A 16,809-nucleotide genomic window follows, 5' to 3' on the forward strand; every position below is an offset into this window, starting at 1 on the left:
TATGGATAATATAAGATAGTGATTTCATTGAGCTGATATAATTTTAAGCGAAACGACCTTTCACCTTTTAACACACAGGCAATTGTCACTAAACACAATACGTAACGAGACGGGAAACAAAACGAATAGCATAAAGTATTTAGGTCATTTTTTTCGTATGAAATTATATCGTTCGTTGAAATTGTCAAATAGAATTTAAGTCCATTAAATACAAAGCAAATTATGTAAAATAATTTTATATGATTCTTGCGCCTGATCGCTTAAAGTATTTTTATTAAAAGTGACGCATATCATAACATTCCAGTGTATCAATTGTTTAATTTTGCAAAATGTATTTTTTTAAATGATTCTATTTTTTCAATATGTCAATGACATTAGTCTCACAGATAATTAAAGAATAATTAATTAAAAAGAAGATAAAATGCACGTAGTTAAATATAATGTCTACTTTTATCTAACCTAATAATCTCCCAAGTGACCAAATTGACCGATAAAATTCGATTAATTAATTGCTTTTAAAAATATAAATTTTCTATATTTATTTATATATACTATTTGCAATCATTGATTTACTGTATTAAATAATGAATAAAATAATCCTTGGACGAAATAATAATCTATACATTTGCTTGAACTTTATTTGAATATAAACTAAATCGAATATGCAATGTCGTATTATTTATACAATACGATATTGCACTTACAATATTTTCCGCCCGAAGTTTTTTTATAATTTAAATTAAAATATGCTGCCTAAAACTAATCACAAATCAAGTGTTTATATATTTTGTACATATTTAACTATGTAATTAAATAAACGTTTGCTAAAGCATTTCATATTGGCTTGTCTGTGATATATGGTTAAAATAATAGCGAAACTGATTCAAAATAACGAATATATTAATTTTTATTTAAGACTTTTTTTACTTTTCATAATACAAACTACATATTTATAATTTAAATTAAAAATGAATAATCAAACATCAATTTATGTGGCAGGACTTTTTTTATAATTTAAGCGCTTCTTTCGTCGCACAGATAATAAATAAAATTATATTATTATTGTAAATTTTTGTCTTTTCAAACCAATGTTACTGGTTAGGTTTTTACATAGAAACTGTTTGAATTACTTAAAAACGAAATATGTAACGATAATTATACAGTAATAAATTGTAAGCTTATAACGTATTGTACCTATACATTATATTAGGTGACAACCTTCACAATAAAATGAAGACTTAAATTATAATTTCGTTTAATTAAACCCATTTCGAATGATTCCTTAACTCTTCATAATAAAAGTTACTTAATAAGTAAGAAATTGTTCTGTCCTTGCACTTGTTCAACCGATTATCATAAAAATTTGCACACAGAACTGCACCTTACCTCCACTCACACTGGAGCGACAACTGGTGAATTAAAAAAAAACTAATATATCTATTACTTTTTAGTTAGAGAAAATAAATTTGCCCAGCAGTGTGACATTTACTGGCTGTCAATCTTATCTTTTAAACTTTATATTTATTTATATTTAGATTTTTTTTTAATAAAACATCATAATAATTAGTATCTTTTTTATTAATTTCACAAAGTACAGTACTAAAAAATATTATTAACATTTACAATATCATACTGCTATAGAAAGTAATACAAAATATTACTCGTAAAAAGTACTATTAAATGAAGTGTTAAGTAAAAATAATATACTTAGGGCCGATACACATAAATGCGGTGTGACATTGCAACGCAATATATGCAGATAACTGTTTGTAGAGCCTAATACAGCAGAGCTAATAGCAAATCGCATGGAATATGTAAATCAAGGGTCTGTTTATCTTTAGTCCCTCTTCGACTGAAATGGTTACAGAAAGGTTAGGACGTAGAGGTCGACAATAAAACGGTTATATATGCAACAGTTTTTGCGTTACGGATTTTCGTTTTAGAAGATTGGAGATTTAAGAACACAAAAAATTCATTAGTCGAATCATTTGAGTCTGGACATTTATTACGCATCTTACTCTACTCGGACTTTAAGCGTGGACATATCTTTTTTATATTGCCAGGTCAGTTAGCACCTCTCATATCCAAGACAGGTGCTAACTCAACTCAACTCTGTAGCAAAGTGGTGCTAAAGAAATCATCGCTGCTGAAATGCAAATAATAAATAATAAAATGGATATTACACAATTCCTAGTTCTTTATTACGCCATCAATATTGCTGAGTCAGGCGAGAAATGTGGAACACATAAACGCGGTATACATTTACATTCCAGTTGTTGGCAAATAGTATAATTTACGAGATAAATAGTGACGTCAGCACAGTGCGCAGGCGCCAGGCGCGCTCACACGAAGTAGGCGGCGAGCTGCGCCATCTTGTCCTTGGGCTGCTTGTTGCGGTGCTTGCCGCGCGCGCGCCCCCCGCGCCCGCGCGCGCCGCCGCCCCGCGACGACACCGCGCGGTGCTTCTCCACCTGCCGCGCGCACAACACTACCGTCAGTATACCGACTCGATCTGACTCTATTATTAAAGTATTATTATTAAGAAAGATACCATATATATACCTAAACAGTAGTAATCGCGGAGATATTGAATAATAATTAAATTATTGACGCCATTTACATTATTATTATCGTTGATTATGGAACACAGTAAAAAGAATTTATGAAATAATACGATAAAAAATAAGAAAATTAAAATGTAAAGTAGTAAAGTCGGAGTGAAACTCAAAGACACGCAAATAAACTATCGCCTGGAACAATATTTGAGTATATTTTGTCAGAAAGTTCCTAGTTCTTGCCATCTTATGACATCTATAATATACAATTATTCACGTTTATACTATATATATTACAGCTCAGTATTTGTTTCGTTGATATTATATGTGTATGTATGTATATTTTTGATTACTATTTACCGCCATCAGGGATTTCTGCTTAGCCTAAAGGTTGACTGGCAGAGAACGTCTTCAGGCAAAAAGTCCGCCTTTTGTCCCAAGTACTTATTGTGATGGTCAAAAAAGTTTTAAATAAATTATAAATAAATAATACGGAATATGTTCTTTTTTAAGTATCAGTATATTTGCATACTACTGATTAAGAAATAAGATTATTCGGAATTGTGATTGTATAGTTACAATTTATATTAAAATAGGACGTAAAACTCCCAAGTTTTTATAATATTAAACATATACAGAGCTTTGGTACACGTGTGTGTGTGTGTGTGTGTGTGTGTGTGTGTGTGTGCGTGTGCGTGTGCGACTCACGAGCGCGCTGAAGCTGGGCTCGCAGTAGAGGCAGGCCGTCATGTCGGTGAGCGCGGCGGGCAGGCGCGTGCGCTCGGCGCGGTACTCCACGCTCACGAGCTGCGCGCCGCACGCGCCGCACGCGCTCTCGCACACCGACACGCGCGACGCGTCCTCGAAGATGTTGATGATCACGTCGCACCTGTCACACGTGCCGCTTGTCACTTACCAGTCGAGTACACATTTCAATCGATGTATTTCATTTGTAGAAGTATTCCGTAGATGTCCCTAATTGTATGTGTGCGTTTTTTTTATATGTAGAATAGCAAGGCGGACGAGTATATGGGCCACCTGATGGTGAGTGGTCACCGACGCCCATAGACATTGGCATTGTGAGAAATATTAACCATCGCTTACATCACCGATGCACCACCGACCTTGGGAACTAAGATGTTATGTCCTTTGTGCCTGTAATTACACTGACTCACTGTTTTGCCGTAGAATATCTGATGAGTGGGTGGTACTTAACCAGACGAGTTTGCACGAAGCTCTGCCACCAGTAAATAAAATTAACTTAAATAAAAATTAAAAGGCTAAACATAAACACTCACCGATTACAAGCGAGCTTCCACTTCGGAGCCGAAGGATCGAGGACTAAAACTCCATCACATTCGACACAACCGGACACACCGGTCGAGTTAACGCCGTAAGGACACGTGGGGTGGGTACACGAATTACATCCGAATCCTTTCTTCATGTCCCTGTAAATCAGCATATTTAGCAACGTTATAACGTCACGTGGTAAAGTAGTTCCTACTAAATACAATCTTTGCCAGATTTATTTTGTATCTTCTGTTATTTTGACTTATTAGTCAAGCACTTTAATACTTTTATAAAATTGTAATCGGTGCAAGAATACTATGCATGCAATGTTTGCTTTTAAATGGGTGTACATAAAATGTTTCTAGTTTTAGTACATAATTTTATAAGATATTATTTATGTAACATCCGCTAGCAATTTTTTAACAAATAAACAATACAATTTTGACATTATTTAATTAAATTACCAACACTTAAAATTAACTTTTATATTGCAACGAGAAGTATAATGAGCGCCAAGATGGCCCAGCAAATAGAAGACGTAGAAGTGGACCTGAAGGGTGGATGGTTGTAGCAGTAGGGGCACAGCGGGAAGCTCTTGCCCTTGCTGCCCGAGGACCACGTGAGCAGCTCGAAGTCGTCCAGCGGGCACTTGAGCTCGCGGTAGATGCGCACCGTGCCGTTCTGCGGCAGCGCGTACGTGTCGTCGCAGTGCGAGCAGTGCAGGCGCGCCGGCTTGGCCTGGCGGCAGACCACGCTACACTCACACGGTCCATCACAGGTGTTCAACATTCCGATTAATATAGATCTTTTTAAGATTTTCCCTCTCAGATCCGCCTTAAGCAACGGCTTATATATAATTTTTTATGTAATCCGCGCGCTAAGAGTATGGGACGGAATTTTGTCAAAATATATTCAAACAGACAGTTTTGAAGCGAAGGCGCGTTAGCATAAATTCTGAACAATAACTATCCGACTCTGGCAAATCCAAAAAGGTAATAAGATTTTAACCGATATTTATGTAGGTGGTTGTATGGATGTTCAAGTCATTTTAGGTGATAGCTTTTAAAAATGTTACCTCTTTCTTCTTATTATTCAAATGTAATAATAACCTTATCACTAAAGTAATCAAATCAATAATAATAATAAATCTCTCAAATTAAGCAACAGCAAAAATCCACACTAAGAAACGAGTAACAACGTGAGCACCGACTCGAATTTGCCGACGTCTGACGTCACCGCTGGCGGGCCGACCGCGCGTGTCTCAGTTCCAAAAGGTCATATCTTATTGTAATCACGCGCGGTATTTATATAATAGGATTAAGCACGACCGTCGTTTTTATCTAGTCTGATCTTTGACTCTTTGGTAATGATAATAATAATTAATCCCTTCCATCTTTATATAATAACTAAAATATTTCGATTGAAGAACGTACCCATATTATAAGAACTAAAACTCACCTGAATATATCGCATATACCGCCTACACTTCCCGCAGCGAGACAACGCCTTCCCGCTCGACTTGAGCGACGAGAAGCTGACCTCGAACAGCTGGTCCATGGCCTCGATTGACCGCACAAAGTACTGAAACTTCCTCCGGAATATCTCGGTGGTGTGGGCCAGCACGGCGTGGAAGTCTGCGCGTCCCACGGCTATCAGGTTGAGCTGCTCTTCCACAGCCGAGCGCATCGTCGGGAGAACTAGTTCTGGATCAATCTGTATGACATACATTTCTATATTAAGGTAAAGAAAATATATAAATATTGTCTTAATTTATGTTTAATACTTTTAAATATAAGTAGTAGTATATATTCAAATAAAATACTAATTAATATATTAATGTAAATGTGTTATTTTTAAATGGTTTTAGTTAGTAGCAGTTGACTATAATAAATTTTGCCTCGGTCTCCGAGCATCTTACCTTCTGGTAGCCATGTACGAGCACCACCCCCAGACTGGTTGGCACGAGCCTCCTGCCGCTGCCGACGCTTACGTAGTTCCGCTGACAGATGTTATTAATGTGAACCGGGATAGAGGCGTCCGTGCCTATCCCGTGCTTTTCCATTAAAGTGATTACCTAAAAGTAATTTTATATTCTTTATAGCACAGATGCCAAGCAAAGCCGAGATGGCCTAGCGGTTCAAACGCGTGAATCTTAACCGATGATCGTGGGTTCAAACCCGGGCAAGCAACACTGAATTTTCATGTGCTTAATTTGTGATTATAATTCATCTCGTGCTTGACGGTGAAGGAAAACATTTTGAGGAAACCTGCATGTGTCTAATTTCATTGAAATTATGTCACATGAGTATTCCACCAACCCGCATTGGAGCAGCGTGGTGGAATAAGCACCAAACCTTCTCCTCAAAAAGGGAGAGGAGGCCTTAGCCCAGCAGTGGGACATTAACAGACTGTTACTGTACTGTTACTGTTATAGCAAAGATAAAAAACAGACACGCAGACACACACACACACAGACATGTAAATAACTACATAACAATACAAAAACACTACACTAAATATTTAAGCAATTTGAGGAAATAAATATGAATTAATCGATGAAGGATGAAAACGAGTTTGTTCACTCTAACACAAACCAAACTTAAATATTAACCTTTAAAGTTATTTGGAAGGATGTTGTATGTTTAAAATAAAATTATCACAGACTAAGTATTCACACCCCCAAACAATATATTTGTTGACAACAAGCAGACTGGTGGTTGCTGACAACAAACATACTGGTAGTAGAGCTTTGTGGTAGCTCGTCTGGGTAGATACCACCCACTCATCAGATATTCTACCGCAAAACAGCAATACTTGGTATTGTTGTGTTGGTGGCGCATTGGTGATGTAAGCGATGGTTCACATTTCTTACAATGCCAATGTCTATGGGCGTTGGTGACCGCTTACCATCAGGTGGCCCATATACTCGTCCGCCTTCCTATTCTATAAAAAAGAGCATCAAGTATGACACGATCACTAAGTACAACCTACCTCCGACTCGGTGAGGTAGTCTGGCGGGGAGGTCTGGCACTCCACGAGGCGGTGGTCGTGCGCGCGCAGCACGTCGTCCACGTTGAGCAGCGGCACGAATTCGTCTTTGCCGAATGCCTGAAAACGTTGCCTTACAAGTATAACAATATATATTTACTTCCCGTAACAGCCTGTGAATGTCCCACTGCTGGGCTAAAGGCCTCCTCTCCTCTTTTTGAGGAGAAGGTTTTGGAGCTTATTTCAATATATTAAATATATGGAATAATATATTTACTTCGGAATATATTAATTTCGGAAACTACCAAAACAATTCGAAAAAACTTTTTCGTTAATTAGACCGTTTAATGAACAAGCTTTTAAATTATGACAATGGTATTTTTTTTTCAATTATAAGGAATTTCGATCACTTCATTCAACTAGTTATTACATTAAAACAAATCTTTAAATTATTGGACGACGAATAAGTTTTTGGATTTCTATAATATAGGTAGCCAGACGGGCAGATGGACTGATGGTAAGTGAACACCACCACCGATAGACATTGACACTCTAAGAAATATTGCACCTTCGTTTTGGGAACTAAGATGTTATATTCCTTGTGTCTATAGTTAACAACAATGGTAAATATTGCTGTTTGGCGATAGAGTATGTGATGTATGGATGGTATCTACCAAGGCGGGCTCGCACAAAGCCCTACCGCCAAGGTCATGCATATACCCACCTGCCAATGCATAATCTCCGTGTAACCGGCGTCCACGAGCGTATTCCCCGTGTACGTGAACGTTTCGGAGCCCACTTGGAAGGTTATTATTGTCGACAAGTATTTGCAGTCCCTCGAAAGTGTCGCAATGAAGTGACGCGCAACGTAATCGTATATACGCCACATGTCGCCCTCTAGCTCGGACTCCGCTAGAAAGAAAAAGATAGAAACATTAGCGAAATTTATTTATTTATTTTGGCCACCAACAGTAGACAGATAGGCACTTAAATTGGGGTTGAAAAGGTTTTTTGACAAATTTTCTACTAATGATAGGTTATCACATTATTCGTAACAGCATCACATTATACAAAGTCATTAAATAAAGTTTTTAGTTAAAAATTACAAGTCCATAAAAATACAAATACATTAACATCATTAAAATTATTATTAAATTTACGATTGAATATTTAATATTTATATAAACTTACATATTAATTTAGAGAAAAAAAAAATTGAGAACAAAAGAAAAACGAAAAAACTATTTTAGGTAATTCAAAATGTTGCGTTTGAACTGAGACGGGCTATTATGGAAAATATCCAAATCAATGAAAATATCCAAAGAATATGGAAAAAATCCAACGAAATGCATATTATTACTTGTCTTTGAATCTTCCCGACGAGATATATGGAGTTACTGCATGACGTTTGGTAGCCAAAAATATTCCGGGCGTTGACATAATCAGCGATTCCCTTAATTTAAACAAAAATAGTACCGCTTCGCCCGCTCGTGGGACAGGTGCGCAGATTTTCGGTAACGTATATCGTTACCCCTGACAACGTGTATGCAAAACTTCACTACAATTGGTTCAGTAGTAAGGAATGGAAGTGTAAAAACAAACTCTTTTCGAATTTTTCGATTCTAACCCAAACGTTAAAATGACGAGATGGCAGATGTAGAAGGATTTCCATCACGAGCGAACTTACTGGCTGACTTCATAGGCGTGATGGGAGGATGGTCGCCCGCGTCGTGGCCCTTCTTGGGTTTGCTGACACCGTTCGCGATAATGGCTCGAACCTCTGTACCCCACTTGGGCGAGTGCTGTTGCTGACGAAGCATACCCCTGTTATAACCAAATGATTAGTACTTTTAAGAAAATGTCAACAAATTCTCACGACGGATATAACAAGGATCCAGAAATTGACAACATGGAATAAATAAGACTTTGAATCAATTTCATAAAACTACTAAGAGCTACCCAAAGTGTGCGTGTTGCCCTTTTATAATCAATTCAAGATATATAAAGCTATAGACAAGCTAATTTCAACGACCTTTAAGTACTACGCATGATGATTGCGGATCAGCTGAAGATTGCGGGTTCAAATCCGGATGTGCCAATCCACTTAGGAGCCCTATCGTGGAATGAGCTTCGAACCTCCTCTAAACAGTAAAGGACTTAGCCTAGTCGTGCGAGAATTACAATCTGTTACTTTACTTATATTCTATTCAACCTAATTTGACTTCAAATGAATCGTCTGACGGTAAGTGATCAACGTCACACATAGACACTGCCACTGTAAACAAAACCTACCACTCTTTTACGTATCTCTATTATGATGGCTCAATCCCCTTGCAAATGTGGACAATGCAATACAAAGTATTGATGTTTTGTGGTAGAATGAGTGATGAGCGGGCGGTACCCGAGTAGCCAGCACGAAGCTCCACTACCCGTAGAATTGATATTCTCCTGATAAACTTACAGTAAGTCGTAGTTTTCCGGGTAGCTCGTAGTTTCAGTTCTCGGATATGAAATATAACCTTGAGTGTATAGACGTTCCGCGATCTGAGAAAAATTTTAACATTCATTAATACATATATGTCAGAGATAATAAATTCAAGCGGGTATACGACGTCACTTATTAGAATAGCAACACCACACAACGTGATGTATGTCATGCAGGTTGGTCGGTTGTCAGACGTCAAGTGTGAAAAATATAAGACGGGTGCCTATTTTATTATGTAGCCGATTGATGGAAATATAAAGGAGTATGTCAGTAGCGCGTGTGATGATTTTGTTGAGCGACCCCCTTGGTCTCTTGGTCTCTTGCTCTCAGGACAGCGCCAGCGCCGGACGTGCGCACTGACTGATTTAATAAAATCAACATTTAGGACGACAATGGCGGCCATTAAAATAGCAATCCATTTGAATCCGCGACATATATAATGTAAAAACTAATATTCGCAATCCAAAATCTGTAATTTCTATTTCGATTTTCTACTAGTATTAAATTAACCCTTGTGTGCGTATCACGCCATAGACGTGCTTCATTGCTTATTATAATAAGGAGAATATATTTATTCACTTTAATTATTGATGACGACATAATTTTTTTACCGGTTGTAATTTCATAGATACCTGCATAGCATGGTGTGGCCCCATGCCCAGTCCAGAACTGGCAACTCTCATCAGCTCCACCGTGTTGAGAGCTGCAGGCCGAGGCTTCACCTTCTCTTTCGCTTGGACATTTATGACACTATGTATAACAAATAAAAAAAAAACAATCGATATGTATTAAATTAATTACAAAATAAAATCTAATCTTACTAATATATAATGCAAGTACTAGGTACCTTACATATGAAATTAGCGTTTTCTCGTACTGACCACTTTGATCTGAAATATCTCCTCTTTGGTTAAGAATTCCAAATTCGAAGCCATCTGACGAAGCTGACCACTTCAAAGGGAAAAGTCGTCGCCTCTAAGCTCGAGATTCTTAGGAAAGTTCAGGACTTCTACGGAAAATTATATACATCAATAGCGCCTCGTCCTCAACCCGACCCTGGGGATCCTAGAGCCACTTTAGCCCCCTTCACACAAGAGTTGCCAGAAGTAAGCCAAGACGAAATCGTGATGGCTTTGGGGCAGCTTAAAAATGGAAAAGCCCCCGGGGAAGATGGAATTGCGACGGAGCTACTAAAGGCAGCTGGAAAACCTTTACTAGCGCAGCTCCAACGAATATTTAATTCTGTCATATTCTCGGGGAGAACTCCAAAGGCATGGAGCAAGAGTGTTGTCGTAATGTTCTTCAAAAAGGGAGACAAAACCTTTTTGAAGAACTACAGACCTATTTCTCTCTTGAGCCATGTCTATAAGCTGTTTTCTAGGGTCATCACGAATCGTCTCGCGCGTAGACTTGACGAGTTTCAGCCCCCGGAACAGGCCGGATTTCGAAGAGGGTATGGAACCATAGACCACATTTACACAGTGCGGCAGATTATACGGAAGTCCGAAGAGTAAAATCAGCCCCTGTGCTTAGCATTTGTGGACTATGAGAAGGCTTTTGACTCTATTGAGACCTGGTCTGTTCTGGAGTCCTTACAACGGTGCCAAATCGATTGGCGATACATCCAAGTGCTGAAAGGCCTGCATGACGCTGCTGTTATGACCGTCAAAGTACAGAATCAGCAGTCTGACCCTATCCTCTTGCATCGAGGAGTGAGACAAGGGGATGTCATTTCACCGAAATTGTTCACTAATGCATTAGAGGATATGTTCAAGACGCTGCACTGGGAAGGGCGGGGCATAAACATTAACGGCGAGTACCTGTCGCACTTGAGATTTGCAGACGATATCGTCGTCGTGGCAGAAACCGTGCAGGACATGCAATATATGCTGAGCAGCCTGGTTGATTCTTCTGCTCGAATTGGTCTCCGGATGAACTTGGAGAAAACCAAGATAATGTTCAATGAACACGTCAGTCCAGAACCAATAGCTCTTAACGGAGTTCCTCTCGAAGTTGTTCAGGAGTATGTGTACCTTGGGCAAACTTTGCAGTTGGGTCGAAACAACTTCGAGGGGGAAGCACGAAGAAGAGTACAGCTGGGCTGGGCAGCGTATAGAAAACTCGGTCAAGTCTTTTCGTCACGAATACCGCAATGCTTGAAGACAAAAGTCTTCAACGAGTGCGTCTTACCGGTTATGACCTACGGAGCCGAGACGTGGACACTGACAGTGCGTTTGGTCCACCATTTTAAGGTCGCTCAGCGAGCTATGGAGAGGGCTATGCTCGGAGTTTCTCTGAAGGATCGAATCCCAAATGTGGTGATCACAGAACCAACGTTATCGACATAGCCCAAAGGATTAGTAAGCTGAAGTGGCAGTGGGCTGGACACATATGTCGCAGAACCGACGACCGTTGGAGTAGACGCGTTCTGGAGTGGAGACTACGCCTTGGCAAAAGTAGAGTAGGACGCCCTCCAGCTAGGTGGAGTGACGATATACGCTAGGTGGCTGGCAGCGGTTGGAGATTAAGAACTGAAAATCGAGCTCAGTGGCGTGCCATTGGAGAGACCTATGTCCAGCAGTGGACGCGAAAAGGGTGATGATGATGATGATGATTCAAATTTATAAATTAATTTAGCTGGTACATTTGAGTTTTGAAAATAGTCATTCATTTGTTTTTTCCTCATTATTTTTTTCTTTCGCGTCGCTTATTACCACACAATGGAAAACATGAAATATCGATATATTTACGAGTACGAGTTCTAACGTGGTACGAGTGCTGCAGAAACAGCTCGAAGGATTAAAGATGTGTACGGCGCTGGTGTTGCAAAAGAATCCACGGTACGTTTTTGGTTTCAACGTTTTCGTTCTGGAAATTTCGACCTTCAAAACCAACCCCGTGGACGGCCGGAGACCAAAGTGGAAAATGAAGAATTAAAGTGAAAGCGGATCCATCACAAAGCACTTCAGAGATAGCTGCAGGCTTCGGGGTAAGTGATAAAACTGTATTAATCCAATTGAAGCAAATCGGGAAAGTAAAAAAACTTGAACGAACCCATCCATGACTGCTGTTACTTTGCTCAACCGACACAATAATGAAAGGATTTTAAATCGAATCATTACTTGTGATGAAAAGTGGATACTGTACGATATACGGAAGCGCTCGTCGCAATGGCTGAACCCTGGAGACCCAGCCAAATCCTGCCCTAAACGAAAATTGACTCAGAAAAAGTTACTTGTGAGTGTTTGTTGGACTAGCGCGGGTGTCGTTCACTACAGCTTTCTAAAATCTAGCCAAACCATTACGGCAGATATCTATTGTCAGCAACTGCAAACCATGAAGAAAGAACTAGCTGCTAAGCAACCGAGATTGGTCAATCGCTCTAGGCCACTGCTGCTTCACGACAACGCAAGACCACACACTGCACAACAAACAACAAGAATGTCTGCAACATCCTCCGTACTCCCCGGACCTTGCTCCAACAGATTACCATTTTTTCCGGAATTTGGACAACTTCTTACAAGGAAAAAAATTCAACTCCGATGCGGCAGTCCAAACCGCCTTCAAAGAGTTTATTGATTCTCGCCCCCATGGTTTTTTTAGTAAAGGGATCAATGAACTACCTATGAGATGACAAAAGTGCATAGATAACAACGGTGCATACTTTGATTAATTAAATATATATTACAAAAAAAATTGTCTTTATATTCCTCCCTTACAAAACGCCAATTTCATATGTAAGGACCTAATATATTAAAATCGCGCTTGTCACCTCAGTTCTAAATGAAAAGCGTTCGAAACAGCGAAACGCAACCACTTATACAATAATATTATATACTAAAACATTCTCCGAAACGCGATGCATCTTCTGATATATGTATTTGATTTAATAGGTTTTTTCACTAGGCATTCCATAAAAAAACGTTCCTTTTATTACTTCCCATTTATTATTGCACGAGTAGTAACGTTCTCAATTAATTATTAAATGCTTATGTTGTAATGAAATTCTTCAAAAACATCAACGAAAATATCGTCATCTATCACAACACAGGTTATCCAATGCCTTGCGAACAACAGACGAGGAAGGCAAAGATACGTAAATCCAAACTAAACCAAAGTGCCATGATTTATAACATAAAAAATTTGAAAGATTTTTAGTTAGGTAGTTAGACTATTTAGCACAAGATGGATAAATATGGTCAAACGTATTTTCGCGATTGGACATCTTATGTTGCGTCGAAAATCAGATTTTTTTATATGAAAAAGCTATTGGCGCATCTTGAGGGTAAGACCGGCTCATATGCCGTGACGAACGGCATGACGCTCTTTTATAACGTCATGTCTTCTCTCCACCGACACTTTCTAATTCTTTTGTGCGTGCGTGACACGCTATATACTTTGTTGCTATTATTGTATTAAGATTATGTTTTTATTGACTAAACTAAAAAGCCCATTTATAAATTATACTATACATTCATTGGAATTCTTTAATCATAAAGTCTTTCAATACCATCAATTTCGATGTTTCACACCTGCCAAGCATCCCATGAAGGCTACACTTTTTACTAACAAATTCCTCTCTAATTATTGTATAAACTTTTAAAAATATCGCTATAATAATGTTATTATACTTACGTGGCCTCTTTTATTTCCTTGATACCAGCGAGGAACATATTGGCAATATCTTTCTCGAAACTTCTGACTCGCTTCCATTCCAACGGTAGTTCTCGACCTTCACTCGTCGAAGCTGTCACTCTTAACACCCAGTAGGTTTCCGGTTTGAAAGTCTGAATTTCGTCATGACGCTGGACACAGAAACCGAGAGTTGGTGTTTGGCAGGGACCATACGATATAAGGGACGCGTCCAGATCACCATATCTACCTGAATGTTTAGTCAATATAATATCAAGTCAAACTTATATAAAACATATACATTTAAATAGTTTGTTTATTTAAAGTAGCAGTCCGATTTGAAAGAAACTTGAATTTAAAACAACGTCAAGCTACGATGTACTTGGCGAGCCGGTTGGCGTAGTTGGTGGACGCTTGCCTTTCACGCCGATGGTTGTGGGTTCACCCAGGACAGATATTTGTGTGCATGAACATGTCTGTTTATCCTGAGTCTTGGTGTAATTGTATATAAGTATGTATTTATAAGAGAAAATATGCAAAGGCGGCCTTATCACTTATAGTTTAATTTGGGACCAGATGGCCATGTGTGAAAAATGTCCCAGGATATTATTATTATTAACTATGTTCAGACAACGGGATAGCGACGGGGCTTGAGCAGTTGTAATGTACTCGTTAATATGAGAGATGACACACCACACAAAAAATACTCATAGAACACAACGCGCCGTAATGCTACCGTCGCGTCGCTGTACCGTGGCGTCTGCTGCCTGACAAAAGCTTTAACGCAATATAAGGTCATATAAATACAAATAAATAAAATTAAAATGTCAGCCTGTTATTTAAAAATGACTGTCTGTTTTTTAAATAAATATGGATATTTTAAAGTAACAAAATAGAATTTTTTTGCACATGACATACATTCATTACCCAACGATTTTTATTATTAGCCCAAGAAATGTCAACAAAAATAATAAATACAATAAACTATGAACAAAATAATAATAAATTCAATAAGAATTACAATAGAGTAAAATTTCAGATGAGTGTTTTGACACAAATACAAGTAGGACTTACCTTGAAAGTACTTTGTCTGAAAACGTGTAAATGCACAACCAATGCGTAAATCAAGTTCCTGCCGCGCGTCCACACTGCGAGACTCGTTTTCATTAGGCCTAATGAGATTCAACATGGCAGCTTTTATATCTTTATCTGTAATAGCAGAGAAACGCGCTCGATATGTCACTTGAGGGGACAAAACATCACCCTTCATATATGGCTGAACACAGGACATGACCTAAAAACAAAAGACAAAAATCATCTAATCTGAAGCACAAATATTTTCAAATCCTAATGGAAATACATATATATATATATACTAGTACTATATTATAAACCATCTTAGTCTCTTCCGATGCAGAAGAGGATAAAATTGTTTGAAACACATCATATCAAACTGTATCATTCATATTTATTTTCAACTTATTTAATAATATATTTCTTTTTTGCTCACTCTTGAACATTCCATTAATATATCTTTAACATCATGTAAAGCTCATATTTTTCACAATAAGGTAAAGACAATTTTTTCATAATGTGAATTTATTTGGGTGAATATAAAAAACAGATTGTTGGGTTCCAGTTTGAAGGGTGAGTGATCAATGAGGCTAGAGGCCTTTCAAGTTGGTATAAGCAAACTTATCAGCTAAAAAAATAAACTAATTTACGTCTCTGAGATTTTGAATTATTAAGGAAAGACTGCATAGACCTTGTCTTGCGGTACTTAGTTACACTTATGTTTCAGTGTGATTTTAAAGGCAATTTGATTTGGTATATATAACATGTGTTATGAGCTACGGTACATTTCCAAAAATTACTATTATTATTTTGATATTTATTCCAGTACGGCATTTTGTTGCAGGCATAAATTACCTAATGGAAATAAATAAATATTAGTTGTTCAGGCATAAATTTTAGTCCCCAAGGTGCATTGATGATTTAAGGGATTTTAAATGTTTCTTAAAGTTAGCACTGTGTCTATGGATGGCAAGCACTTGCCCTCAGATGAACCATTAGCCAGTAATTATTGAAATATAAAAAAAACAATCAAGAATACTTATTAAGTTTATTACTTACCTCAAAACAGATATTTTCCCCCTCTTTATCACAATCTAACCACAAAATAAGATAGTCACAACCTTTTGCTTCCTGAGCTAAAAATGCTGGTATCCTAAGACGGGGCATTGCTTCTTTCTTTTCTGTCGGACAGCTGAATAATTCAATGGGATCAACTTTATCCCAGTTGTTATATTTACCGGTGAAATCTAAAGACATTACATGCCCACACACAGACGTCATTTTAAATCGGACTGGTTCATTCTTAAATGTGCCATTCCATTCGTGAATCGCACAGGCTGAATTTGAACCTAAAAATTATTGATAATTAGAAATAATTCATAGCTTCTATTTTATGTAATATAATCAAGCAGGACTCATTTATGAAAACAAACCTTTATTGGTATTGCATTTGCCATTACTCAGAATATTGGCAAGATTTTGGGCTAAAGATGGCTTTTCAGCCACCATCAATGCACTTTTCATTGTGATTATTAATAATCGACAATAAAATAAATAGAAATATTTTATTTTGATATAAAAGTTAACTCGACTGCTATAAGCTGTACGATTTCATTTTGCTTTTAGTTTTAGACGAGTTCTGACATAAAAATATATGGGTTGCTACACATAAAATATTTAATAAATTTGGATTGTCTGATTTATAAAGGCTAGACTTTTACAGTCCAATATAGTTTAATTTATATGCTTACAATGCATTAAATAAAAATATAACAAATACAATAA

The 16,809-nt window shown here is 37.7% G+C and overlaps 1 protein-coding gene across 1 annotated transcript; it reads right to left on the bottom strand.

Annotated features, from left to right (window-relative positions):
- Window positions 1-1,560: 1,560 nt before the first annotated feature.
- On the bottom strand, window positions 1,561-16,657 carry LOC126776762 (DNA topoisomerase 3-beta-1). Its single transcript, XM_050499503.1, has 15 exons — window positions 16,458-16,657; window positions 16,084-16,373; window positions 15,025-15,244; window positions 13,954-14,200; window positions 9,951-10,068; window positions 9,295-9,377; window positions 8,521-8,657; window positions 7,558-7,745; window positions 6,837-6,953; window positions 5,764-5,919; window positions 5,304-5,558; window positions 4,396-4,583; window positions 3,854-4,003; window positions 3,264-3,444; window positions 1,561-2,471 (listed from the first exon to the last, which is right to left on the bottom strand). The coding sequence occupies exons 1-15, from the start codon at window positions 16,546-16,548 to the stop codon at window positions 2,343-2,345; spliced, it is 2,550 nt and encodes an 849-aa protein (XP_050355460.1). The 5' UTR covers window positions 16,549-16,657; the 3' UTR covers window positions 1,561-2,342.
- Window positions 16,658-16,809: the final 152 nt, after the last annotated feature.

The sequence above is a fragment of the Nymphalis io genome, chromosome 21, assembly GCF_905147045.1.
Source record: "Nymphalis io chromosome 21, ilAglIoxx1.1, whole genome shotgun sequence".
Lineage (NCBI taxonomy): Eukaryota > Metazoa > Arthropoda > Insecta > Lepidoptera > Nymphalidae > Nymphalis > Nymphalis io.